This window comes from Cricetulus griseus, chromosome 3 (assembly GCF_003668045.3).
Source record: "Cricetulus griseus strain 17A/GY chromosome 3, alternate assembly CriGri-PICRH-1.0, whole genome shotgun sequence".
NCBI lineage: Eukaryota > Metazoa > Chordata > Mammalia > Rodentia > Cricetidae > Cricetulus > Cricetulus griseus.
Window position 1 is genome coordinate 196,108,619 of NC_048596.1, and position 27,090 is coordinate 196,135,708.

Sequence of the window (27,090 nt, forward strand, 5' to 3'; positions counted from 1 at the left end):
ACCAGACACACGTGCCCACATATTGTGCAATCCATAGGCAGGCTGAAAGATTGTGGCTGATGAAGAAAGCGCTCACAGGGTAGGGGAACCCCAGGAAGAAATGATGTTTTAACACAGAACACATGCCAGATGCCCCAGAGCGGGGGGCCTTGGAATGACAGGCTCTGTCTGTCACATGGTTCTTCAGGACCCCTTCAGGTTCCCGAGCTTACTGCCTGCCTCATTTGCCAGCTGCCTTGATGCTAGACTGATGAACACCCAGGCCCTCATAGCATAGAGGGGGAAAGAGATCTGGAGCATCTCTTATTTATATATATTTTAAATCATTTTCTTAAGTCTTTGGAATTTAAGCTTTCATATCTTCAGACCTTTGTATATCTTAAAACATTTTCTTTCCATCTAATCACTTATCAGAGACAAGAGAAGTTATTATTGAGAGAAGCCATTGCAAAGCATGTTTTAGTGGAAAGTTACACATGAAGTCTGTTTGTCCTTTAATTTGAAGCCTGTTGACTAGGCAAACCTGACTGCCTTTTCTTAACAAGAGACCTAGTGGCTCTAGATGAACTAATAAGGTGGCTGCTGCCTTGGGGGAAAGGAGCTGGTTGCCTGCTGCTGCTTAACTGACAAAGCTAGTTACTGTAATTAATTACATTAGCACTTAATAGGACTAAAGGTATAGTTCTGGACATATTAAAGTATAATCATCTTTAACAGCTTATAATAAAAATAATTTCTGAATTGAAGCTCTTTTTCATGAATACAGTCAGTCCATAGGGAGATTGGCAACTTTATTTTCCTGGTCTTTACATAGGATACCATTACAGAATAGAGACTATGCCAGACTGCTTAGGTCACTGTCTTGCTGCATCATAAGATGGAAATACCTTAGTCTCTGATGTTTAATGTTTGGCGCTCATAGCTATGACCCTAATTTTAGTCTTTTATTTATCTATTTATAAAAATCATATATTAATAAAGACATAATAAAATATCTTATAAATAACCCATAGCCTTATAAACTTAAATATTTTTAAAAGCTGTTTCTTAAAAATATCCAGTTTTATTTAAATTTTCTATAAAACCCCAAAATTTCCTTTTAAAGAAGTTTAAAATCTCACAACTGTGTGCTCCTGTAATATCAGAATAAAGTACCTTTTTAATTTCAAAAGTGAAGACACAGGCCACAACCACAATCTGCACAAGGCAAAACCAAACCTCAACAGTACAAAGCCAGCTTTTTTTAATGTAAATTATCCCATCTACTTTTTGCCTCCGGGCTTTCCTTGTTCTCTTCTGCAAATCTTACTCTTACTCTGTGGATTGCTGCATGTCTGGGTGCCTGGCCCCTGATGTCCTCCTCTGCTTGTTCTCTTCTTTTCCTCATTTCTCCTCCTATTTCTACTCGCTGCCTGCCAGCCCTGCCTATCCTTGTTCCTACCTCGCTATTGGCTATTTAGCTCTGTATTAGGACCATCAGGTGTTTTAGACAGCCATAGTAACACAGTTTCACAGGGTTAAACAAATGCAGCATAAGTAAAAGTCACACACCTTAAAATAATATCCTACCACAAATTTTGGAGCCAGTTTTTCAATAAAGTTAATATTATCCATACTAAAATGACATTTGGATCCCTATTATATTACATCCAGTGGCCAGAGGGTTCAGAGATAAATTCTGAGTCCCCAGCCATCAATGGCTGCTGTGGCACCTGCACCACAAGCAAGTCTTAATGTATCAGGTGAAAACCTGGAGATTTAAATAAAAGACAAGATGTCTGGTTGTTTGTGCCAAGAGAATGTATGTGCGTCTCTTTATTTCAGGGGGGAAGCAGCCTTATATACAGACTCACAGGAAAGTGGAAAAATCCCAGGTGTAAGAGCTCATGTTTTCCCAGGTGTGGTTGATGCCAGTGGGGCAAGGCTGGACTAGGAAACAGGATGTACCTGTTGGCTGACAAGCAACTCACAGAGACCCCTTGGGGGCTGGAGCCTAACAGGCTGCAATAGTAACAGCTGAGTTATAAGGAAGATACATAGGACACAGTAAGCATGGTGATATTTTGTTTGTGCTCTAACAAATAAAACTTGCCTGAAGACCAGAGGGTGAAGCTAGCCACTAGTTAACCATAGAGCCCAGGCAGTGGTAGCACACACCTTTAATCCCAGCACTTGGGATCTCATGCTTTTGATCCCAATACTTGGGAAGCACATTTAATCCCAGCACTAGGGAGGTGGAGATAGGAATATAAGGTGGATGGAGGCAGGATCTCTTACCCACTCAGTCTGAGGATTTGTAGAGACAGGAACCCCTTTCAGGCTGTGGAGTTGGCCACAAAAGAAGTGGCTGTGGCTTGTTCTTTTGTCTCTCTGATCTTTCAGCATTAACCCCTATATATGACTCCAGGTTCTTAATTATTAAGACCAATTACAATTCATGCTACAAGTAAGCTCACACATTCAAGGGAGACCACTCAGAAACATACATGGAGTGGGCACATTCATACATTCAAAACAGACAGACTTTCCTTACCTCCTCCAATGTTGTAATTTGAGGGGAGGGTCACCTTGGTAGCCACTGCTGCTGAATCTAATTCCCCACCGGCAGAGTGGTACTGTAGCAGGGCTGGCCACTGGCTTCTGTACAGGGACCCTGGGATTTTCAAAGTTGCCCACCATTCCCCAAGTCAGAACATACAATGACAGGTACATCTACAAGGCAAGACACAGAGTCAAAGCGACAAAGAAAAACATAGAGCCAAATGACAACAGATAACACAAGACAATGACATTTAATAATTGGTATCCTCTGCTTCAGAGGTCCACCAGTTTGACCAAGAGAAATTTAACAGATAAGAGGTTTCAGCTGTCTCCTTGCACAACCCCTGGTCTGTCTGATATCCCTTCACTGGGCTCTCTCCAAACTCTAGGTTTGAATCCCAGTATCCTGGGATGTCTTGGTTTTGTTATGTAGACCAGGTGTTGGAATCCCATTGATGAACACCCATATGCCAGACCTTTATGATATACTTGAGTATACTGGCTCCAGTGTCACTAGGGTGCTTTCATAGCAGGTCAGAGCCGGGCGTTGGTGGCGCACGCCTTTAATCCCAGCACTTGGGAAGAAGAGGCAGGTGGATCTCTCTGAGTTCGAGACCAGCCTGGTCTACAAGAGCTAGTTCCAGGACAGCCTCCAAAGCTACAGAGAAACCCTGTCTCGAAAAACAAAACAAACAAACAAACAAACATAGCAAGTCAGAAGAAAAAACTGGTGACTCTGTCTGAAACTCCCAAGAAATGACCAATGGGTTGTGGGACATCTCTCTTTGCCTGGAATGGAGATGCCTAGACCTCATAAGGTCCTTCCCATTCCAGATCAGGGTACCCCATCATCAGAATCCATGAGTCAGGCAGAAAAGTGTCACAGGAAGCTAAAAAGTCTTCTATGCCTTACCAAAAAAAAAAAAAAAAATGCTTGCTATCCCCTTTTCCAAACCTGGCTATTATTCCCTGTGGGGGTCGGGGAGGGAATAGAGTTTTGGATTAATATTCCAAAGTGTGTACCACTGGGGCATCCCACCAACCCCAGAGTGAAATGCATGAGCATTTGGAGTGGAATGGTCTTTCGTATCTCAGTGGGGCCTTCAAATGTTAATCCAGGGACTGTCGAAAGAAAAACCAATTCCACAATTTTGAGCCAATTTGAAGTAAGCTTTAATTAAATAATGACCAGTATAGACTCTGGTCAGGTTCACTCTCTGAAATCCCAGTGAGTGGCCACAAGACACATGTTGTAGGGGCTTTTAAAGAAGAAAACGATATGGCTGCATTTCCCCTGTGGCTTTGTTATTTTCCAGGAACTACAACTCCCAGCATTCCAGAAAGTTACTGGTCCTTGGACAGGTAGGGGCTTCCAGGTTGACTTTGGCTCTCACACTGAAGCTTGGCAGACAGTAGTGTTAAGAGCAATATGAACTATGGTGACCTAGCTCAAGAGGTTTCAGAGGGGAACAATTACCATCAACTGGACTATTGGACTAATGGACAAGACCATTCTTGTGATATTATGGCTGATTTTTTGCTCTTGTCCTAAGAACATTCTATAGGCTAAATTGAAGAGTTTCAGACTACTTTCATTGGCAGATTTCAAGAAAGCCCAGTATTGGGTCTATCCCATAGTTGTTAGTGATCACTCCTTGAGCAGGTGTATAACGAAAAAGAGCAAAAAGGACAAAAAGGAATACAAAATATACAGTTTGAGGAGAAAAAGGCATTAGGAAATTCAATGTTGGAGCTATGAGTTGTGCTGAAAGAGAAAAGGAGGGATGGAGTAAAGGAAGTGGTACCCTCAGGGTGAGGCCCGACCCAGATAATCCTGCAACTTGTGAAAGGAAGAGTCCTGAAGGGTTTTTTGCTCCTAAAAAGCATCAACAAATCAAAGATTATGCCAATGTAATTCACAAAGAGAGCCAGATTCCATTCCAAGCAGGCAGCAGAACTTGGCAGCATCAGTTGTGTGGTTCTGGCTTTAGAGTCATGAAGGATACAGGAGTAAGCAAATGGGCTGTGGAATCTTCCTCTGTGAAAGGATGCTAAGGCCAGGTATATGGCAGGGGAGTTTCTGCATGGAAGCCCTGAGAGGCTATCACATGAAGCTGTGAAGATGAAGCCTAGACTGTCTGGAGACCACAAGATGTTGGTGGTGTCAAAGCCATGGATGTCTGCCAGGGAGAGCTGTGTGCAGGGAGTGGAACCAGCCCAAGGGAGAGAAGTGTGTTGCAGTTGGCAAAGCTGGAAGGGCAGAGCCATCTAAGTCCTTTGACATCAGACATAAAGTTATAGTGTTTGGAGTTTGCCCTGATTTTGCTTTGGTCCATATTTCCCCCACTATGTCTCTATCCTTCCCTTTTGGAATGGTAGTGTATATTCTGGGCCACTGTATGTTGCAAGAATGCAGGGGGTTGTATAAGGGACTGCTTGAGTCTCAGAGGAAACTTTGGACTTTTAAACTGTTGAGACTGAAAAACAAATGTGGTGAGAGAGGTTGCCTGCAAGAACCAAAGTGGAGAAACCAGGGGACTCAAGGCAGCCAAGCACTTGAGTGCAATTTGCACAACAGGGCTCATTTTTATTATTACAGCTCCTTTGATAACAAAGTGAGTTTACAGTTGCAGAAAAACCTGCCTTACAGCCTAGCATGTTCAAGGTTATATAAAGCACAATGATGTTATTTGTCTTCAGACAACTGTCTGAGGTATGGGAACATCATTTACCATTCTCTAGAAACTGAGGAAGGTCACAGGCATTCCTGTGTTCCTTGTCACATTTGTTGGCATTCTAAATTCACTCCTTGAGAAATATCAACATTGGATATTCCCACGGCTGTTTCACAATTTCATTATATCCTCATATAACCTTAAGTCAAACCCCAATAATGAACTTTTCACATTGGACTGAATGCATTTTGCATTATGATATGGCTACAAGCCTATGGGGCCAGGTAGTGGAATGTGGTGGTTTGAATGAAAATAGCCCCCAAAGGTTCATATATTTGAGTGCTTGGTCTCAAGTTGGTGGAACTGTTTGCGAAGGACTAGGGGGTGTGGCCTTGTTGGAGGAGGAGTGTTTCTCGGGGTAGACTTTGAGGTTTCAAAAGTCCACACTCTTCCTAGTGTGCTCTCTCTGCCTGTGCTTGTGGATAAGGATGTAGGCTCTCAGCTACTGCTCCAGCTACTGCCAAGCTCCCTGCCGTGATGGTCATGGACTCTAACCCTCTGAAAATGTAAGCCTGCAACAAACTCCTCTGTATCTTACCTTGATCATGTGTCTCTTCACAGCAATGGAACAGTGACGAAGACACACATCTTCAGTAACTAAAAGGGGGCATGGCCAGGGCAGACAAGAGTTTACTAACGACATGGGCCCAGACTGGGTAGATGGCATCCTCCTTGGTAAAAGGAAGCTTAAACAGAGACACACAGGGCAGGTATTTACCATGTAACCATGAACACAAAGACTTGAATGACACATTTATAAGCCAAGAACACTAAGGATGGAGCATTCCAGAGCCTTCTGGGGCAGCATGGCCGCCACACTCTAGTCAACACTCCAGCTCTCAGCATGAGTCCCCCGCTGGTGGTAACTTGTCACAGCAGCCCTTCCTCACCAGGGCCCCAGAAGCCAGCCACAGGAGGAGCAGAGCTCGGTAGGCAGCCAGCAGGTAGGACTGTCCGCTTCCCCAGCACCTTTGGGATGACAAGAATCCACAGGGTCCTCAGGCCAGAGCCCAGAGTTCTCTCAAAGCAGCTCCAACATGGCCTCAGCTGTGCTCTGTCCAAAGATGAAAGTGCCCACCAGCACGGAGAGGGTGCCCCAGGCCTCCAGGCAGCACCTGCAATGCAACATGCCTGGTTGTGTGGCTGGCAGTATGCAGTACCAGATGGTCTTGGCAGGGCAGAAGTGTCATTAAATTAAGACACAACTCCCCTGTGCTGGCTAGTTTTATGTCAACTTGACACAAGCTAACATCATGAGAGGAGGGCAGCTCAATTGAGAAAATGTGTCCATAATATCCAGCTGTAGGCCATTTTCTTAACTGGTGATAAATCGGCCAGCAAATGGCAGGGTTCCAGAGAGATCACTGCAGCATTAAGAGAGGCCAGAAGGAATTGTCACCAGAGAGGGACATCTCTGGCTGAACAACATCAGCCCTCCCCCAATAAGCCCTCAGGACACAACACCACTTGCTAACAGGTGGGAAGGACAGAGGGGAGTTTCAGAAAACCATCTTTAAAGTCTATGAATGAGGGCTGGAGAGATGGCTCAGCTGTTAAGAGCACTGACTGCTCTTCCTGAGGCCACCAGTTCAATTCCCGGCAACCACATGGTGGCTCACAACCACCTTGAATGAGATCTGGTGCCCTCTGCTGGCATGCAGACAAAAGACTATAAACATAATAAATAAACAAAATCTTAAAAAAAAAAAAAAAGAAAAACAAAAGTCCAAAGTCTCTTCTGAGACTCATGGCAACCTCAAAAAAAAAAAAAAAAAAAAAAAAGTCTATGAATGAACCATGCTGAACTTGTCCAGGACAAGAATGCACAGGTGCTTTGGGGACCAGCCAGTGGGGACCAAGCAGCTAGCTTTCAGAAGTCCAGAGCAACTCCTGTCAGGACAGAAACAACACCTGCTGTCCTGGAAAACCAGACCTTGGGCTCACAGGGGCTGAAGGATGGGGTCTTGTCAGAGACCTGCACCAGGCATCCACATCCATGGCTATATAAGCCATGGGCATCTGAAATGGGCTGAGTGGTACCACACATCGCATGCTAACATGGGACTATGGCCTTATCCAGAACAGGGTCTGTGTGTGTGATTAAGCGCTGGGTGCTGGGGCCCGAGTCCATGGACAAGTGTCCTCGTAAGGGAAGGTTGATAGGGGCTTGAGGCCCACAATATAGCCCTGCTGGCTGATCAGCCCATCTCAGGACTGCTTCCAGAGCCCGCAGGGTGCATTTGTGCCAGTAAATGCCACCCTCCAGGCTGTGGCCATTCCCCGCTGAAAGCTAACCCTGCATGCTCCCATCTGCCTCGGTTTATTTCCACAGCTGTGCAGTGGTAATCAAGACGGTGGATGAGCAAGGGAATTCAGATCCCAGGGTCTGAGCTGGGGCTGGCTATCTCCTCACTGGCCTCCTGACCCACCCCTCCATCTGTTTGGTGGAGATAGGTATGTGGGGACGGGGGCCTAGATTAGAGGACCCACAGGGGGGTGAGGCCATATCACCACCTCTGGTTTCCCAGGCCCAGGAGAACACATCATTCCAGCTCACAGCCCCTGAGTATACCCTAGGTACCACCTTCATCTTGGGGTCACTCACTTGACTCTTGGTCCCATGGGCTCCATGTCCACAGCACAGATGAGGCACAAACCTGCAAGGAAGACACAAGGTCAACTTGGCTCTCCCTTACTGAACTAGAGGCACAGAGGGCTGCCAATGCCTGGCAGTCCTCAGGTGGCCAGGGAGAAGGTGGTACATCTGGGGGGCCAGTTTGGAGTTAGTGAGGCCAGTGAGAGCTCTGGCTAAGCACCTCTAAAATGATTTCCCTGAACAACACAGCCTCTCAGGTGTCTGCCTTTCAGGAGCTTGGTTGGTACCCAGTCCTGGGATGCACCCATAGAGCTGCAGCCATCCCTGTACCTTCTCTTTCCTTTCTTTCAGACAGGATCTTGCAACACAACCCAGACTGGCATAGATTTCTCCATTCCCCTGCCTTAGCCTCTCTATTGCTGGGATAACGGGCAAGTGCTACTATGTTCAGTTTCACCCTCCTCCTCTTCCTCCTCTTCTTCCTCCTCAGTTTTGGTTTTTTTAAAAAAAATATTTTTAGGCTGGGGAGATAGCTCAGTTGGTAAAGTTTTTGCCTTTTAAGCACAAAGAGACCCAAGTTTGATTACCTAGAAACAGTATTACAAAACATAACAAAAGAGCTAGTATGGGGCTGGGCAGCTGGCTCAGTGGGTAAAGCACTTGCCATGCAATGTGAGGACTGCAGTTCAGCCTCCTGGAATCCAAAAGCTGGTGATGTGGTAGCCCGCCTACAATCTCAGCATATGGCTGGCACAATGGGTTAGCTAAAAGGGCAAGCTTCTGATTTAGCAAATGCATAGGTGGAAAGCAATTAATGAAGACACCTAGTGCCAATCCTGGGTCTCCACTTGCATGCACATATGTATGCATGTATTCTACACACATGTTATATGCAGGGGAAAAAAAAGGAAAGAGAAAAAGCCAGGCAGCTTCCTGGCTGTGCCTCACCCCCACGCCTCTCTTTAGCCAGGGCTGTACTTTAGCTCTAGAGCTCTGGCCTGGCATGCATGGTCCTGGGTCATACTTCCAGTGCTGCATCTTCAGTTTCAAAGCCTTTCAATTCTTCCTGGAGCTTCCCAGAAACAGCCCCCACACTGACTCCCCCCTCTCCCCGCGCCCGCCCCAGGCAGTTCCCTGGGGCACAGGCAAGAGCTGGAGCTTTGAAAAGGCTCCCCTGGGGCCTGAGCCAGACTTGAAAGAGGTGGCCTGGGAGCAGGGAGTTGAAAGAGGCAGGCACCATGAAATTCATCAAACTCTACCCCAAACCAGAGTGAACAGTGACACTCTCTGGCCTGGCTTCTACCCATGTGTAGAGTTGCCTCATCCAAGGGTGTTATCACTGTCTCAAAGATGGCCTGGGTTGGCATCCAGAAAGAACATCTGGCCATGGTTCAACATGGGGCCATCATCTCTCAAGTTCAGTATCTACCTAATACAGCTCTTCTCACAGCAGAATTGCATAGTATAAACATGGAAGTACTACTATGTGCTGTGCACCTACTGTGTGCCCCCAGGCCCCTATTGTATGCTGAAGCCTGGAAACAGCTCTGAAGTTTTTCTCCAGTCTCACCCCTGCTGGGTTTCCCATATGGAGAGTACACCTCAGCTCATGTACACTGGGAAGGCTCCCTCAGAAGCCATCACTGTAGAACCCGGTATCTGCCTCGGCAGCCAGGTTTGGAGCCAAGAAGACTCTCGTGGAATGTTCTTTTGCACTGTGAGCCTCGTGAGTTTCACATACAGTATCTTAAAATAACCAACCATCCCCACAATGGACCAGGTAGCCTTTCTATTCTTCCCATTTGTGAGATGAGATGACACAGCACATCCATCTAGGGTTGTTGAGCCACTTAGCCAGGAAAGGTCTGGAAAACCTGGCCCATACTGGGGTCAGTAACCTAGTCCCTCATCCCACAAGAGTCCCACCTCCAGAAGCAGACCAGTGGTTCTCAACCTTCCTGAGGCTGCAACCCTTGATACAGTTCCTCATGCTGTGGTGACCCCCCAACTGTGAAACTATTTTCATTGCTACTTCTATAATCTTGCTACTGACATGATTCATAATGTAAATATTTTTGGAGATGGAGGTTTGCAAAAAGGGTCATGACCCACAGGTAGAGAACTGCCGCTATAGGCCAAGGATGAGTGCCGGAGGATGGGGGCAGCCACTCACCGGGGAAGATGAAGATGAAGAAGGAGCTGATACCACCGATAATGCTGATGATCTCACTGAGGTCCGGCAGGAACAAGGCCATCGCAAGTGTCACTGACACCCACAGGAAGGTCAGCGGCAGTCGAACCCATGGCCCAGAGGGGTCAGCCAGTACTGGAGGACCATGTGTGGCCCAGTAGCTCTTTTTCCAAAAGTCCTGCATTACAGACCTGTAGATACATGAACACTGTGTCCAGCCAGCGCCTATGGCTACTGATCTCCTGGCTCCCATTAGTCCTGCACACAGCAGGGTCTGCTCCACATCCAGCCCAATGTTCCCCAGGGCACCTCTGCGTCTGTAGGGGAAGAGGCGGGAAGTCGTGGTTCCAGGCCCAGTTCTGATGCTTACTTGCAGGTCCACAACTAAACCTACTGTGTCTGTGTACTTCTCTCTGTCCATCAGAGGTGACCTCAGTCCCACTTGTACCCCCACACACGGAGAACACAGCCTATGGTGCACCAGGCTGAACAGACACTCACCTCCCCAGGAACAGCACAATGGGGTAGACAGTCACAATGGAGACAGCAAATAGAATACGTGCTACGATGATGGCCGTGTCATTGCCTGGGTAGGACATTAAGACATCAGCAGAAACTTCAGTCCCAAAGGTCAGGAAGCCATAAACCCCTGAAAGTGTGAGAGAAGGTGGTAGGCATCTACAATGAGGAAAAATCCCACACACTTTCCTCCTCAATAACTTAAGGATTTCCTTTGGTATAGTTGGAAGTTCTTGTTCTGTGTCCCAAACACTCCTACAGACTAGCTGGTTGCTCACAGCTGGTGCCAGGGCTCAGACATGACCATTGGCTAGAAGCCCCAGAGCCTTGGGAAATAGACACACACCTCCCACCTCCCATGTTCTCCAGCTCAGGCAACAGAAGCCCAAGAAGCAGCTGGTCCCACATCCATCTTCCAGATGGGAAAACCAAGGCCTAGACTATCCCTGATCCTCCACAATCACACAGCTGGCAGGAGCAGAAAGCTAGCTCCTTCCCACAGCACAACACTGCTGTCTGTTCTGGAACTCACTCTGTAGACCAGGCTGGCTTCGAACTCACAGAGATCCCCCTGCCTCTGCTTCCTGAGTGCTGGAATTAAAGGTGTGCACCACCACCACCCAGCTTACAACACTGCTTCTTGTCATCCAGGTCCTTTGTCCTGTCCTGAGACATTACCTAGAGGCCTATCTAGGAGCTCCTGTGATCCTACTGACCCTGACATTAGGAACATCTGGAGATAATACAGTCATAGCCTTCAAAGCCTGGGACTTCAGAATGATAGGATCTTCTGGCAGGGGAAAAGGTCCCTGACACGTCCCAAGGTGACCCTAGGAGTCCAAGGCTGCACAGTAGAGTCACTGCAGCCCAAAGCCTTCCAGGTCAGTGGCTCCAATAGATGAAAGCAGGAAGGCCACCAGGCAGTAGCCACTAGAGGTCAGCTGTACAGAGACCTGAGTCTGATAGGCACACGCTGTGACCATGGGCCTCTCATAACTACTCCCTGGGCCATGCTTTTACCCCCTCTGATGACCTCTGCCTACCTCACAACATTCGTGAGTACTCCAAGTTGTTACATCTGTGCAAAGTGTTTTGTAAACCTCTCCCCAGATAAAACCACGCCTCAGAACAGCGAGGGAGATGAGAACAGGGCCATTGGTTGGGACATTCAGGACATGTGTGGGTTCTTGACTTTGCACATCTAACTGTGGGACCTTGGAAAAGCCACTGAAGCCCTCTGAACCTCAGTTTCCCCATCTGCAGCCTTTTCCTATAGGACGCCATGGATTAAATGAGCAACAGTGTTCACAGCCCAGCACTGGAAGGGTCTCTAATGAGCCTTGCCTTTTCCCCTTTCCACAGCTACTCCCTCCTCTCTTGGGCACCCCCACAGGCCCTACCTGTCAGCGAGTAGACAAGGCAACAGGCCAGCAAGGACGACACAGAGATCAGGGCCCAGTGGGAGAGGCTCTGGTTCCGCAGGCTGCAGTAGATGGATACTGCAGCCTCGTGACTCTGGAAGACAGAACCTGTATCTCAGACCCTCCAGGGACAACTGCGGAGGGGTTACACCCCAAAGCTGGGGAGTACCCGAGTGTCTACCAGCAGCATAGGCAAATCTCAGGATGCTCACGAGTAGAGTACTATACAGCTCTTAAAAGGACTGACCTGACTCCCCACCTCAGTGCAGAAGAATCTCACAAAAAAACAAGGTTGAAGGAAAGATGCCAAGCAAGGGAGAGGCCTGAAGTTCAGATCACAAGACAAACACATTTATAGTATCATCCAGGGCATCCAGGGTCCAGGGTGCAGGGCGTCACTGCTCTTGGCACTTGGGGGGTAGGTAATTCCCACAATAATGGCTGTCCTGTGGGTTGGAAGGCATCGAGCAGCATTCCCTGCATAGACTGCTGGATACCCATGCATGTTAAAAATCCAAAATAGTCTCAGATGGCATCAGATGTCTCTGGGACACCCTCAAGCTGCATCCCACATCAGTAGCAAAACCATGGTTTGGGTGTGGTAGATGCCACTGATGGAGAAGGTGGTGAGGACACTCTGGGCAGGTCACATGGAAATACCCACACTTAGGATTACAGATCACACTTTAAAAAGAAGCAAATTCTGGACCAACAAGATGGCTCAGCAGGTAAAGGAGCCTGCCACCAAGTCTAATGCCCTGAGTTTGATTCCCAGAACCCACATGGTGGAAGGCGAAAAGTTGACTCCCACAAGTCATCTTTGACTTCTATACATTCATCATTACACACACACACACACACACACACACACCATGTTTAATGTAACATGCTATATCATGATGACAATTCTCTGTATAAAGCATGTAGCCAAGTCAATGCAATTTGACTTTCCTCATCTGGCACAGCCTAAGGCCTGGTGTCACATAGCATGTGAGGGACCCTGAGGAGCTCACAGGGTGGAGACGTACATCAGGATGCATCCCTACTACCTATCACACTCACACCCTTGCCCTCATCCAAAACAGTGTTCTTTCCTCCCACATGGCCCCGGCCCCCACCATGTGTGACTCTGGCTGTTTGCTCTGCCTCTATCAACTGTGAGTCACCATCCCCAGCTCAGAACCATGCCTGGGGAACACATGAGAATCTCTGGACTCCACTGATGGCCAAAGGCTCCAGCCCTCCATTAGCCCATGTTTGGTTCCTACTTAGTGTGAGATGGGGACCACAAGGCTCCCAGGAGCCCTGGAGCACAGGTGCAGTGGGGCTGCACGTAGGCCTTGTTCCTCCTGGCCCTTCCCAGGGAAAGCACAGATATTCTAACCCCGACCCATGAACCTAGGGCAGGGGTATATACTCACTGTCTGCCCTGGGCTTCTCTAACGGCCAGGAATCCCTGGGCTGGGGCAAGCTCAGCCAGGCAATGGCGATTATACCAGATCCTTGACTGACAGTGGTGGGGCTCAGGGTAAACCCTCCGTCCTGTGTCCAGAAGCACTTTTGTGTGTTTCCTGTGTACCTGTCGCCACAGCCAATGGATCCAGCAGTGCCACTTAACACTCTTTTTCCACCCCTGTGGCTACTGAAGGGACACCAGCATCTTGGCCCCATCACAGGTTCTGTTTTAGGGAACCATAGACAATGTCCATGTGGGGGACCCAGAGCATCAAGCCCCCACATGAGGTGAAGATGTACAGGGGTGCAGACACATCTGGGAGCTTGCCTTTCCTGTGCACCTATCTGAAGACAGCATGTGGGGACAGCAGTCAATGCTCAGGGGTGGGGACACACGAGCCAAAGAGCATGACAGCCTCAGATGCACAGCAGAGGCACAGGTCCACAGACCATAGCTGTCCACACGATTGAATGTCACTTGGCTTTAAAAAGGAATTAGGCAAGCTAGGCATGGTGGCATACGACTTTAATCCTAGCACTCGGGAGGCAGAGGCAGGCAGATCTCTGAGTTTGAGGCCAGCCTGGTTTACAGAGTGAGCTCCAGGACAGCCTGGGCCACCCAGAGAAACCCTGCCTTATAAAACAAACAAACAAAAGGAACGAGGCTTGTCTGACCCCCACAGCCCAGGTGATGAGAGACATGGACCACTCCTGGCAGGGAGATCCATGGACAGAGTAGATCCATGGCCACTGGAGGAGGAGCAAGTATGGTGGCCACACTGCATGCTCTGATCATGGCCACATGTTAGAAGGGCAGTTGTATGGGGGTGAACTGAACCTCAGTAAAGCTGTTTAAAACAAAACCAGGGTGGCCAGGGGAGCCAGGGTGGCTAGAGACAGAGTCTGCAGCCTCTGCTCCCCCAGGCCCTTCACTGATCCAGTTCTGTGTGGGATTAGGGGTGCCCTATTTCTAAATGCTTTCTGGGAGAGGTGGTGTGTTTGAATCCTGTCAGAAATCCTGACGGCCTTGCTGCCTTTCCTTCCTCACAGGCCAAGCTGCTAAGCTCCACCATCTTCATCCTCACAGATCTTCTCAGACTCCTGACTCTCCAGATCCTTCATCCACCCATGGCCTGAGCCCTACCCCCACACTGGCATCCTGTCCTTCCCAGCTCCCCAGTCACTGCAGCCCTGGAAACCCTGGAAACCACAGCCTGGTTGCTAGGAGAACCGAGGCACAAGGAGGTCAAGGTGAGGGCTGAAAGCCTTTGGAAGGGGGTTTGCACAGGCTGCCTGCTGCTCTTTGTTGACCACACCCAGGCAACAGCCCAGAGCAAAATCAGCCCCAGGCAGCTTTCAAAACATGGGGTGTATGAGCTTCTCAGGAGCCTCTCACTGAGCCCCAGAACTGACGTAGAGCCAGTTACCAGGCTGAGAAATGGCAGTGTCACAGAAGGTTATCAGAAAAACAGTTCTGAAAGAAAATCCAAGTGGAAGGACAGAACTGGAGGGTAAGGGGAGAGGCACAGGCCACTAGGCCTGGGTGCTGTCACACACAGATCCCCGTGAACTGTGCTTTGTGGCGAAGTTGGTGGTGGTGATGGGTTTTTAAGAGAGTCAAGTCTTAGTCAGACGTGGTCCCCTGTCCTGTTATTTGGCCTCTTTTACTCTCCCTCTCCCTATACCCTCTAGGCAGTAAAATCTTGAGAGGCATGATCTTTCTTCTCCAAGGCCCAGGGCAGAATCTACCCATTCTGGAAGTATATGTGGGCATATATACTTGCATATATACAGAAGTTCAATGACAGCTCACACCTCCTCTAGGTGACCCAGATGTCATGGCCTCTGGAAGACAGCTCATGGGCACAGCTGGGCACTGAGAGCAGAACAAGTCTCTGACTTCTCCCCTGGGGGAAGCTGTACTCTCCAGAGAGCCCAGAAGCCTGAAAACGTCACATTCTCAACGTACCTGGAATCCGAAGCAGATGGTAGGGAAAACGCTAAACACAGAGGTCCAGGGGGACGGACTGTGAATAGACAGGAACAGGTGCTCATTAAGGAATGGGAAACAACCTTCAACTTGAGAGCATTTGTTTTAAACAAAATGAGAGAAATGTAATGGAGTGTGGCTGCAAGACATGTTTTGAATGGCTGAGTCTGTGCTGCTTTTTCTAAATACATCTCTGTGGACATTCAGTGACATGACACTGCCTGTGTGGGTGAGATTTGGGCAAGGCAGTGGCAAGGCAGAACCCCCATATTCCCTCTAGAGGTTGCCTATTCCAAATGTTGTGGGGTATTAGGGCACACACACTCACGTCCAACACATCTCCCCAAATGCAAGGTTGGTGCGCCCTGTGTCCAAGTAACCCCAGGGAGCAAATGTCCCCTCTCTTCTGGCTCCTGTCTGGTAGATCCTGTTTGCTTTGCTAAGCAACTCTTCATGTTAGTCTCTGACACCCACCGGGACACACAGCCCAGTGGGGCATGAACAGCAGCTCCCTGTGGCCAGAACTTTTGGCTGTGGAAGAATTACCAGTCCCCCAAACATCCCTGTCCTGATATTACCCAGGACTCTGCAAATATATTCCCTCTGGGCCAAAAGGAACTTTGTAGATAGAGCTAAAACTTAGGATGAGCAGTGCCGTGGGTCACAGAGGTGAGCCCAGCGTGCCACAGGAGACCACGGTGTGCAACCTAAGCGTCTGCCCAGTTGTAACAGGAGAGCCATGGCCATGGGCAGGGCGGAGATACCGCACTGCTGGCTTTGAGGAGGAAGGACCACAGTCCAAGAACTGTGGGAAGCTGCTAAAAGCAAGAAAAACAAGAGGCTTTCTCAGAAACTGCAGAAGGAATGGGCTTGCCCAGGCCATTAGCTCCAGGGCCAAGGGAAACATTCCTGACTGTTTGAGCCTCTTGGTTTGCAGGGATTTGTAGAAGCATCCCCAGGAGACCCACCTACCTTACAAACCCTACTCTGGGGGTGGACAAATGGCTCAAAGGTTAAGAATACTGACAGCTCTTTCAGAGGACCCAAGTTCAATTCCCAGAGCCCACATGATGACTCACATCTGTAACTTCAGTTCTAGGGGTCCTGACATCCTCACACAGACATACACGCTGGCAAAACACCAATGCACATAAAATTAAACAACAAACCCCACCCACCCAGATTCTTCCAGCTCCTCCATCTCCTGGCTCAGGATCACAACTCCACAGACCAGCAGTGCAGACATCTCTGCTCCCCCTAGCCTGCCTCCTTCAAACTGCAGGCACACACAGCTGGCCAGCCACTGAGGATCTAGCAGACTTCTCCAAGCCACTTTCTGGCTCAGCCTCTGCCATGCCCTGGTCCTCAGGCTTTACCATCTGGGACACACACCCTCTGATTCCTGTTTCCTTACCACTTGTAGTTCCTGGCCAGGACAACCACATACCTGTGGGACCCAATACAGGATGGACATGCTGAGGCCCAGGCTCAATTATGATGGAAAATTCCAAGAGTGGTGACTACAGTTACATGCCCCTGAGCTGTCCCTGAGAAACAGATACCCACACACCTAACATCATATCGCCTGCCTGGGATGCTCCCCAGCCTGAGGCATCAAGTCTAGCTTGGAACGTCTGGCCTGGCCCCTATTCCTACACCTGATTCCCACAGCCCACCCTCCAACCCTTTTCAGGAATGAGCCATGCCCCATCCCTGCTGTTCTCAGAGCACTGGGGGTGCTCCAGTTCACCCATGGCAAAAACAACAGTCTTCAAGAGTTCCTACCTGACACCCCACCTCACTTTCAGCCTTAGTCTGAGCTGCTCAACAGCCCACTGTTCCCTAAGCCTGGGCATCTGCCAGGTCCCACAGCCTCTACATACAGTGTGTGTCTATTTTTGGCCCAGGAGTCCCAGGCTGGTGTGGCCTTCAGTGTCTTTGTTTTCTTCTGAAGGAGGAACTTTTTTGGATTCATCACACGTCAGAGACAGGAGGGACCTCATGGGAAAGAACCAGGATTCTGAGGCAAGTCCCAGAGGATCTCCTTCCAAGAATATCATTCCCAACCACAAAGCAGGAAAAACTGTCCCCCAAACTCACCTCAGCAAAGGACGGGGCTGGCGCAGAAGGCCCTGGGGCCATAGGTAGTACTGTACTGTAACAACCAGAGCAAGGTAGCAAGCAGCCAGGGTACCTAGGATGCTGGCACACACAGGACAAAATCAGAAACCCTGCACCAGAGACACACAGCCAATGCCCACAGGGCATCCCAGCTCTGCCCTGGCTAGAGTGGAACCAGGAAGCTCTCATCCTGAACCACCATTCCCTCTCCATATGGAGAGCCCCAAAGGGTGGCTAGGCAGTGTTGCTCTGGTCCACAGTTTAGAGGTGTGGCTTCTGGGTGGCCCAGCATCCTTGGGAAGAGCAACTGGACATCTCTCCTCTCATAGCAAGTGCCAGTCAGCTGCTGGGGTTTGACATCCAAATCAGGTCATCTTCAGGCTTGGCCACAGAAGAGGGGAAGAACCTGTTGTGGCCTGAAGGCCACAGGCGCCGTGTGGGCTGCAGCTGTGGAGGGACTGGGCCCTGCTTCCAAGGTTACAAAGTACATTGCTATTCACACACAAGGGGGTGGCCGGCAATGAACCTGAACTTGGGCCGAGATTGTCTGTCATTAGGCTTTTGTTTTTCAACACCATCCCGGAAGCCTCAAGATCAAAAATGAATTAAAAACCATGCCCATCTGACTGTGTGTAGGGGGCAGGGGGGAAGCCTGCCACGGTTAGATGACAAGATGTGCTGTTACAATGCTGTAAAGAAAGTGAATTGAAGAAATGTGCAGGGAAATGGATGGAACTGGAAAACACACTAAGGGAGGTGACCCAGACCCAGCTAGGCGAACACTACTGTTGTCTCTCATACAAGTTCCAGAAGCCTTAACGGAGAAGGCAATGGTGCAGCACATGTGACCGCTAAAACGTATGGGTGTGACTCTGAGGTTAACAGTTCAAGCATGGATGGGCATGGGAGTGGAGGAGAGGTGAGGGGTGGGTCTAGCCAAAACTAAGGACACAGGAAAAATCCAACTGTGTTGTAAGCTAACTTAAAAAAATTGTGAAAAGGAATTTAAGTTGGGTGTAATGTGCCTTTAAATCTAGCATTCTAGAGGAAAGTAGATACCTGTGAGTTCAAAGCCAGCCAGAGCTACATAGTAAGGTCCTGTATTTTTTTTTTTAAGTGTAATAGTGGTGCCCTACATGGGTGAACAATACTGCTTCCAGAAGACATGGGTTATTCAACAGCAATCTCAGTGCCGGGCATGGGACACCTCTGTTATGAATTACTGGTCAGGGAGGTCCCAGAGTGCTGCTCCTTCCAAAACAAACAAACAAACAAACAAACAAACAAAAAAACAGGCTATTGCCACCATTTTGGTTCCCCTCCAGAACTAGATGGCAAGCCCCTTTAGCTGAAGAGGCTGTACACCTTGGCTGCAGGATGTAGAGGAGTCAGTTTCAAACTGATTGGGAAACTTCCTGCCTCGTGGCTAGCTTTCAGAGTGGTGGCAGCACTACACAGGCTGCTGTGGGAGAAAAGACATCAGTGGTCTCACCCAGCACTAGACACTGCAGGCTACAATACCAACCTGCTGGGCAGTAATGGGATGGCTGTCCAGGAAGCCAATAGCTCCATAGGAGGGAGGTCATGCTTGGTACTGTAAAACTGGTCCAAAACCCAAGGCTGGGCTGTGTCTACACCATTGATTAGTGCTGCTCTCAAACATAGTCAGAGAAGCCTCTTTACTCAGGGTAGTGGTGAAAGCAGAGGCTCTTACATGGTCACTGTGTTAAGAACTAGTGACTTCTGGGTGCTCAGCCCAGAATGAGACATCTGAATTAACCCTCTCCCTTCAGGGCCCAGATAGCATGGTGGAAGAGGCGAGAGAAAGAATGTAAGGGCCGAAGGATGGGGAGGGCTGAGAGATGCTGTCTTCTGGACATGGCATGGCCATCACACTCATGAACTCACAGCAGCTGTGGTGAGATCAAGGCCGCCAACATTCCAGCACGGATGGATGGGGAGGGGTATGGATTGGGGAGGGGACCACAAAGCCCCATTCCTAGCCGAGGAGCTGCTGGAGGGAGTTAATTTCTTTTGGGGGCTGTGGCTCATGGACGTTGCTCATGCTCCAATGGGTGGCACCACACCACACCTACATACATGTGGGTAGTTGATGTTAAAGGGGAGGGGGAAAAGGAGAAAGAGAGGTGGGAAGGAGAGATTTGGAGGGGATCCAGGGGTAGAGGAAGGTAGGAACAAGGAGAGGATTTGATCAAGATACATGCACACATGTAGGAAATTATTGAAGAATAATTATTAACACATTATTTAATATTAATAAATATTAAGCATTATTTTTAAAAGACCGGCTGTTAGTATTTCTTGGCTTCTCTACACTGTCTACTGCGAGTGCACAGAACCTGTGAAACACAGTACTGCCCAAAGTGAGGCCCTGTCACACCCCAACCTAGAAACCTCTGAGGCCCCCATACCTGGTGTACTTCTGGAAGGCAATTTCCCGAAGTGCTGACAGGGGAAAGATGACAAGCGCCGATATCAGGGGCAGAGTGAAATCTTGGGCTGCATACCAGGGCTGTGGGACGTCGGGCAGGAGGGAGTCACACACTGTTAGAGACAGGGACAGGAGCCAGGCTGTGGAACCCAAAGTAACCACCTGGGCGTGGAGGGATCAGAAATGAAATGGGGCCCATCCCATGCCCCTCTTGAAGGAAGGAACCCCATATTTCATGGACTCATTCAACACACACACACTGAGCTTCCTTCTCTGCCTTTGCGGCACTGAGAGCTGAGCTAGCTAGAGTCAGATGGGACCATTTGGGGCTCTAGCTGCCCTGCTGGAGCAGTGAGCAGCTTGGTTCTCGCTGCAGCTCTGCACTGGAGCTCAGTAACTGCATACTCCACAGCTGGGTGGCTGAGAAATGTAACTCTTGCCCACATTGTGCCTTGGTGTGCAAATGTTAGGGGAGCTGGGCTGGCCCCTCAGTTCCACCAAGGCTGGTTAGGACCCTCAGGGGCACCTGGCTGATGGCAGAGCTGGTCTGGAGGTCCCTGGACAGTAGCAGCCTACTCCTGATGCCTGCTGGTAACCCTAGAGCCCTCCCTCAGCCTTTTGTCTCTTCTCATGGGCCCTCCTACTGGCTCCATGCCTGTGGCAGCCAGGAGCTCCCCAAGCTGGAAGCTACCCATCCTTCTAAAAACCACACCTAGACCTGCCATAGGTCTCTTATGCCATACATTGCAGGACAAACAAAGTCATGCCATGGCACATCTGAAGGACAGGTGACCAGTGAAAGCACCATGGAGAACAGCAGGATGGCTAATGCAAGCTGGTTTAAGAGGGAGGGCAGGTGGGGGAGGGGAGCAAGGGAGAGGCTGACAGCCTGGAGCTGGAGTGGCGGGAACCACAGGCAAGGTGACCACTGGACAGAGGTGAGGCTGGGAGAGGGTCATGGGGTCACTCGCGCTGCAGTGAGTAAATCCTTTTCAGATCTCACCAAACGTTGCCAAACAGGAATAACTGCCTGTGAGAACAGCTCCCCCAGCTGGTGAGGTGAGGAAGGGTCCCACAGCCGCCAGGTCACCACCATGCAGAGACTCTACTCAGGATAGACTCTCTCTCTCTCTCTCTCTCTCTCTTCTCTCTCTCTCTCTCTCTCTCTCTCACACACACACACACACACACACACACACACACAGAACACACACACACACACACACACACACACACACACACACACGTACGGTACGCATGAACGCACCCCAGAGGAAGCAGGTGGAGATGGGCACATGGAGATTCCAAGTGCGTTTTAGAATGCCACATAGGGTAAGTGTAAACCTTTCTCCCACAGAACTTCCTACAGCCAGGAAACAGCAGGTATCATCAGAATGATACCACCTCCTTCACCACACTCCTGAAATGTCTAGACAGCCCATGAAGTTTTCCGCACTGCTGGGGTCAATGCGCCTAACTTACACAGTGTCTGCCCTTGAGCACTCAAGCTCTTTTTAGCATCTCCTTTCCAAGTGTGTGGGGTGTCAAGGGCAGCCACATCCCCAGGGACAGACCATAAAGACATGAGCATGCTCTCTACCCATCTGTGCACTGAGACCTGGGGCGGCTCACATCTCAGTAAAGACTCTTGGGCACAGTGCTCCATCCAGGAACTCTGACTTCTCAACACTGCTTCACTATCAGTTCTGGATCTGAGTTGTGGGACTCCACATGCCACACGTGTGACCATTTACTCACTGGGAGAGCCAGAGAGTCCATCCTCCATATTCTTTGGCACTGGATAATGTCCAAGGTTCTAAAATCCCACTGTCAGGGGACAGCAATACAGTAGATTTAATCTAACCCTAGCAACAGCTATATTCCAATTGAGCCTAAATATTCCAATTAAAAGCCTGAGATTGTCAAGATGATTTAAAAACAAAAACAAAAAAAAAAAACAGAACAACAACAAAAACCACAAGACTCAGCCATATGCTGTCTACAAGGAACATCTTTACAATCCCAAGCTATAGCTGGCTTCAGAGAAGAAGTATGTGAGCCATGGACACTGACCTTGAAGAAGCTGGTGACTCTATGAATAGAGAAGTAGGCTTCATGCCAGAGATGAAAGCAGAGTATTTCATATTAATAAAGGATGTGCCTAATCATGGGGTTTCAAAAGCCACAGAGCAGAGACTTCAGAATTAAAGGGTGAGACAGGCAGGTCTGCAGTCACAGCTGTAGCTGTCAACATGGGTTCTTAGATAGCAAAGACTAACCAGGACATTTTAAAAACTCAGCAGAGACAGGCTGGGGATGCAGTTCAGTGAATAGAGCACTCACCTAGCACGCAGGAGGCCCGGGTTCCATCCCCAGTACTGTATAAACCAGGCATGGTGGCACATACCTGTAAATCGCAGTGTTCACAAAAAGGCATGGGGCCTGCACACATGACTCAGGGGGAGGAGCATGTACTGCCCTTGTAGAGGTCCAGTGTTGTTTCCAGCGTCTGCATCAGGGGACTCATAATCACAGTAACTCTTGCTCCAAGGGATCTGACACCTCTGGCCTCCAGGAGTACCAGCACTCACATACCACCCCCAAACACACTCATAATTAAACTAATAATAAAAACAAGGTGGAACAGGGGGATTAGGAGCTCAAGGTTATCCTCAGCTACATAGTGAGCTCAATTCTAGTCCAGTCTGGGCTATTGAAACCCTGTTTCAAAACAAAATAAAACAGGTCAACATGGAATGCTCACCAAGACTGACTAGCACTGGGTCACAAGTGGGTTTGTTTTGTTTTGTTTTGAGACAGGGTTTCTCTGTGGCTTTGGAGACTGTCCTGGAACTCACTCTGTAGACCAGGCTGGTCTCAAACTCACAGAGATCTGCCTCCCAGGTGCTGGGATTAAAGGTGTGTGCTGCCACCACCGGGCTGGGTTTTAACAGTCTCTAAATTTCATAATTGTGTAAGATGATAGTCTTGTCCATGATACAATTAAGACAGGAGCCAGAGGATCCGAACAACTGCCAAATGGGAATTAAGCAAGATGGCGTAGACATCTGTAAGTCAGGGTGACCAAGCACATGCCTGGCATGGTGCGAACAGAAGGTAGGAAAGCATGTCAAATGCAGCTGCAGCCATGCTTTGAGAAGCCTTAGGAAAGGGCCAGAGGCCATGATTATGTGTGTCCTCACGGTACCTAAGTGCCTAAGTGAAGGGTGCTACTGGGATGTTCTCAGGAAGGTCTTTCTGCAGTTAGCTTAGCTTCCCCATCTGTGAAATGGGCTGTCTCCCTTAGCCATTCCATCTGCAGCCATAGTCTCTCATGCCTTCATGATCAACTGCTCCCTTCCTAACCACATTGGATCCTCAGGCGAGGCCTTTCTCTACCACCAACTACATTACAGGCCCCATACCCTAGGTTACCCCAATGCCAGGAAAGGAACTCACATTTCTCCAGCTGGTCCCCGATCACCCTGAGGAAGGCCACAGAGATCATGATCAGGTTGGTCAGGAAGCAGGCTTCACACAGCTTTCCCATGGCAGCCCCACACAGCTCACGAACCACGCCCTGGTAGGTGGTCTGGCCGCTGATGGAGGCTGCGTAGCCCAGGATGACCAGGCCGCTGATCAGGAAGAGCAAAGAGACCTGCAGAGGGGACCATGGGACTGTGCACATTAGAGGCATGACTCACAGGCCAGCTGGCCCAGGTGTGCCCTCTGTGAAGTCTCTGCAAGGCCAGTGCCGTGCACGGAGCTTCAGGGGCAGTAGGTACTAGCAGCTGCTCTGGGTCTGGGTCTGAGTCTGGGACTCTGACAGCTCTGCCATGTGGGACCGATGAAACTTCACAAAGCTAGGAAGTTGAGAATTCTCTCCTGTTCTCTTGAGAGGCATGGCCAGGAATGTGGGCAGGACAGGGATGTCTGGCTCAGAAGCTCAGGCCAGTCTGTGGTGTGAAGTAGGCTTTCAGACCTGTTGTTTGGCCTGTGAAATGGTGACAGTCTCACTCCACCTGTCAGGGAAGCTGGGGCCTGATGCATTCAGATGCAGGCTCAGGGTAAGCACTCTTGAGAGTGGGATTTGTGGTTTGGGGGTGTGTGTGGAGTGCTGTTTTACTTAGTGCTTTCCGGGGCTCTTTCCATGTTTTTCTTTTCCTCATTGATTGTGAACAATTTTCATGCATACATGAGTTAGAATACTGCCCTGAACCCACTGCCCACCCCAATCCCATGCAACAGGCCCCATGCATACTCCTGTCTACACTGCCCAGACACACTCTGCAGCCATCTCAGTTTACAGGGCACAAGAGCAAGCTGAAGGTATCACTGTAATTTCCTAGGGTGCTTTGGGTGCCCACTGTTGAGAGCTCAGTGCCCTATCCACCCCACCTCATGGACCAAACTTAAACGGAAAGAGCCTCAGAGGTGCCTGTGCGGCTCTAGGATGTGCAAGCCAACCCCCTCAGCACTGTGCCACCTTGCCCTGGACAGTCCCATATCCAATACTGTCCTGGTCTTGTATCAGTTTCTTCTAAGCACAGCACTGGGGAGATGCAACTGTGTGCACCTGCAGCCTGTGGCTCTTTTTCTCTGGGTAATACTTGAGGGCATGACGGATCTCATCCTAATCCTAAGAGCCCGTGGAGACTCAGTGGGGCAGTTCTTGCATGTGACCCACTTAGAGGAGGGCATGTCTCCTAGGTGCAGAGTCTCGAAAATAAAATCCCACGATACCACACACAAGACAGCCAGCTCTGCAAAGCAGTCCTGAAGACCCCCACCGGGAAGAGCGCGCGGGGGGGGGGCATGTTCCACCTGCCCCTGGACACCTCTGTGACTCACCAGTGCCACCAGGAAGGTGGGCACCAGGCCTCCTGCCTTGTAGAAGGCCCAAGGAAAGTTGAGCAGGCCGGCACCCAGGGCAGACTTCAGAAGGATGAACACAGCGCCCAGTGAGGACAGAGTGGGACTGGTGGTGGCAGGGAGGGGCTTCTCTAGAAGGCCTCTGCTCCCTCTGGTCTGTCTTTCCATGGCTGGGGCAGCAGAGGGACAGAAAGGGAGGGCTAGCGTCAAACCTTCCTTTCTCATCCTTTAGGTCTCAAACCCAGTCAGCATAAGACAGAGAAACCATAGTACTCCTCACCCTCATGTCCCCCTCAGACTCCCCTCCTCTCTTCCTAAGGGGGTCATGTTCATTTACTCCTGGCCCTCTAACTCTTACATTTCTTCTCTCTCCCATCCTCCCTCCAACCTCAAGGCAGCCCTGACCTCATCACTCCTTCCCCTCTTCATCTAAAGCCCCAGCTTGCTCTCCTGGTGGATGCTTACTTTCCAGCTCCCACAGTGCCCGGAGCCCTAATCCTTACCAAACCAAGTAAGGTACCCCACAGTCCTGGGTCAGCAGACTCGAACTTAGGCTTCCTCTCAGTGCTCCGGCTGCATTGCTGGGACCCCGAGGAGGAAATGGAAGGAGAGTCTAGCTCCTCAGGCATGGGCTCTTGAGCTGTTCTTCAAGGGGGCCCAGAGGGCATATGTTGGGTTAAGGATCCAAGTCTGAAGAACAGAGGGGACAGACCAAGACCACCTGTCCCGGAAGCTTGCAATGGACCTGATCAGGATGGCTTAATTTCTGTGATCCACAGAGTCCCCCTCCCTGGGGTGTGGCTTTGTCAGCAGCTTACTGGTCAGAGCAGAACTGGTATCCTTCAGAGCCAGGCACCCAGAAGCTGATCCCACCCACTGTGGGCCAGGGGTCAGTTTCTTCAGATCCCTCAGCAGCCCTGCAATGCCTCTAGCATTGGGGAGGGTCGTGGAAGGGGCTGGGCTGAGTCTGTCACTATCACTCCATGTCACTGTTGGCAGTATGTCTCATTGGGGTCCATCTGTGGAAGGGTCCCTAAGCATCCCTAGTAGGTCTTCGCCCCACGTCTTACAACGCCAGTGGTGGGCACTCCTCATACTAACCCTGTGCCTCAGATGTGCCTTGGTGAGAGGCAGACTGATTGCCTCCACTGCGGGGAAGTAGGAGATTCTTGATCCTATTGAGCTCCAGGAGGGAGCTACACTGAGCAGAAGGCAACTGTCAATGCTCTAAACCAATGTGTGGCTACTAAGCTGGCAGAAAACAATCTCCGCTCTGGAAGACACACATCAAGATGCCAAGATCAAATGAGGCATTTTCATCAGCTTGTTGCTGGAAGCCTGGCCCCCCCACTTGTTTCTTGGGAATCCCCTGGAGGGTTCCTGCATACAAGTGACCAGTCCATCCCTGGCATTTCTGCCTCAGTGGGCCTGGGATGGGGTCAGAGAACCTACCTGTCTGTCTAATATGCTTCCTGCTGCTGGCAGAGGGACCCTGCTGTGACCTGCTTTCCATCAAACACCTTCTCTGCCCAGAGCCCCACCCCATCCAATCAGCCTGTCAGGGATGCCCCCAAAGTGCTGTTTCTTCTGGGTTTCTAGTATCTCAACCCTGACTTGGTGACCTCCTTGAGGCTTCACACAGCTGGTGCTCACTAAATGCCCGACAGCCTCTCAGCGTGACTGCCAAGGAGACTGTGATTCCACTGGCCCCCTGCCCTGTGCTGACAAGAGTCAGCACACAGGGAGTACTGAAGGGCAAAGGAAGGAAGGAGGAAGGAAGGACAGACTCCAGAAAGAATGGCAAAGTCACTGGGTCTCCCCCTGTGAAAGCTCCTGGGACAAATGCCACAAACCTGGTGGCTTGAAACATCATTAATTTAGCTCTCATTCTGGAGACTTGGGTCTGAGGTCAGCATGTAGTAGGGCCACCCTCCCATGGCAAGATCTGGGGGATGCTCCTTCTGATCTCCTCGTGGAGCTAATGGTGCACCATGGCTATGGCCTGGGTTTCACGTGCTGGCCTGCGGTCTGGTGTTCACTGGCCATGCTGAGTGGACTTGGATAAAGTCCTTTAGCTCCACGTCCTCCTAGATAGAGTGGGGCTCATTAAATCTGGGGAAGGTGGAGATGGATATTATAGGGGGAGTAGGCAGTAGGGTTAGGGAAGGAGTCCGAGCTGGCAGGGAAAGGGGCCACA

General features: G+C 49.8%; 1 protein-coding gene across 1 annotated transcript; it reads right to left on the reverse strand.

Annotated features, from left to right (window-relative positions):
• Nucleotides 1-6,297: 6,297 nt before the first annotated feature.
• On the reverse strand, nucleotides 6,298-25,061 carry Slc38a8 (solute carrier family 38 member 8). Its single transcript, XM_027410809.2, has 10 exons — nucleotides 24,873-25,061; nucleotides 23,481-23,679; nucleotides 20,002-20,134; nucleotides 17,549-17,650; nucleotides 15,428-15,485; nucleotides 11,983-12,097; nucleotides 10,565-10,712; nucleotides 10,046-10,254; nucleotides 7,882-7,933; nucleotides 6,298-6,391 (listed from the first exon to the last, which is right to left on the reverse strand). Exons 1-10 carry the CDS (start codon nucleotides 25,059-25,061, stop codon nucleotides 6,298-6,300), a joined length of 1,299 nt encoding a protein of 432 aa, XP_027266610.2.
• Nucleotides 25,062-27,090: the final 2,029 nt, after the last annotated feature.

What these genes read in the sequence shown, in the direction of transcription:
- Slc38a8 (XM_027410809.2), bottom strand. Translation starts at nt 25,061, where the DNA reads ATGGAAAGACAGACCAGAGGGAGCAGAGGCCTTCTAGAGAAGCCCCTC. An exon ending in CAGCCCCGTCCTTTGCTGAG is followed by an intron (nt 15,486 to 17,548) that starts GTGAGTTTGGGG and finishes GTCTATTCACAG; the next exon opens with TCCGTCCCCCTGGACCTCTG. An exon ending in CTTCATCTTCATCTTCCCCG is followed by an intron (nt 7,934 to 10,045) that starts GTGAGTGGCTGC and finishes TCTTCCTTGCAG; the next exon opens with GTTTGTGCCTCATCTGTGCT.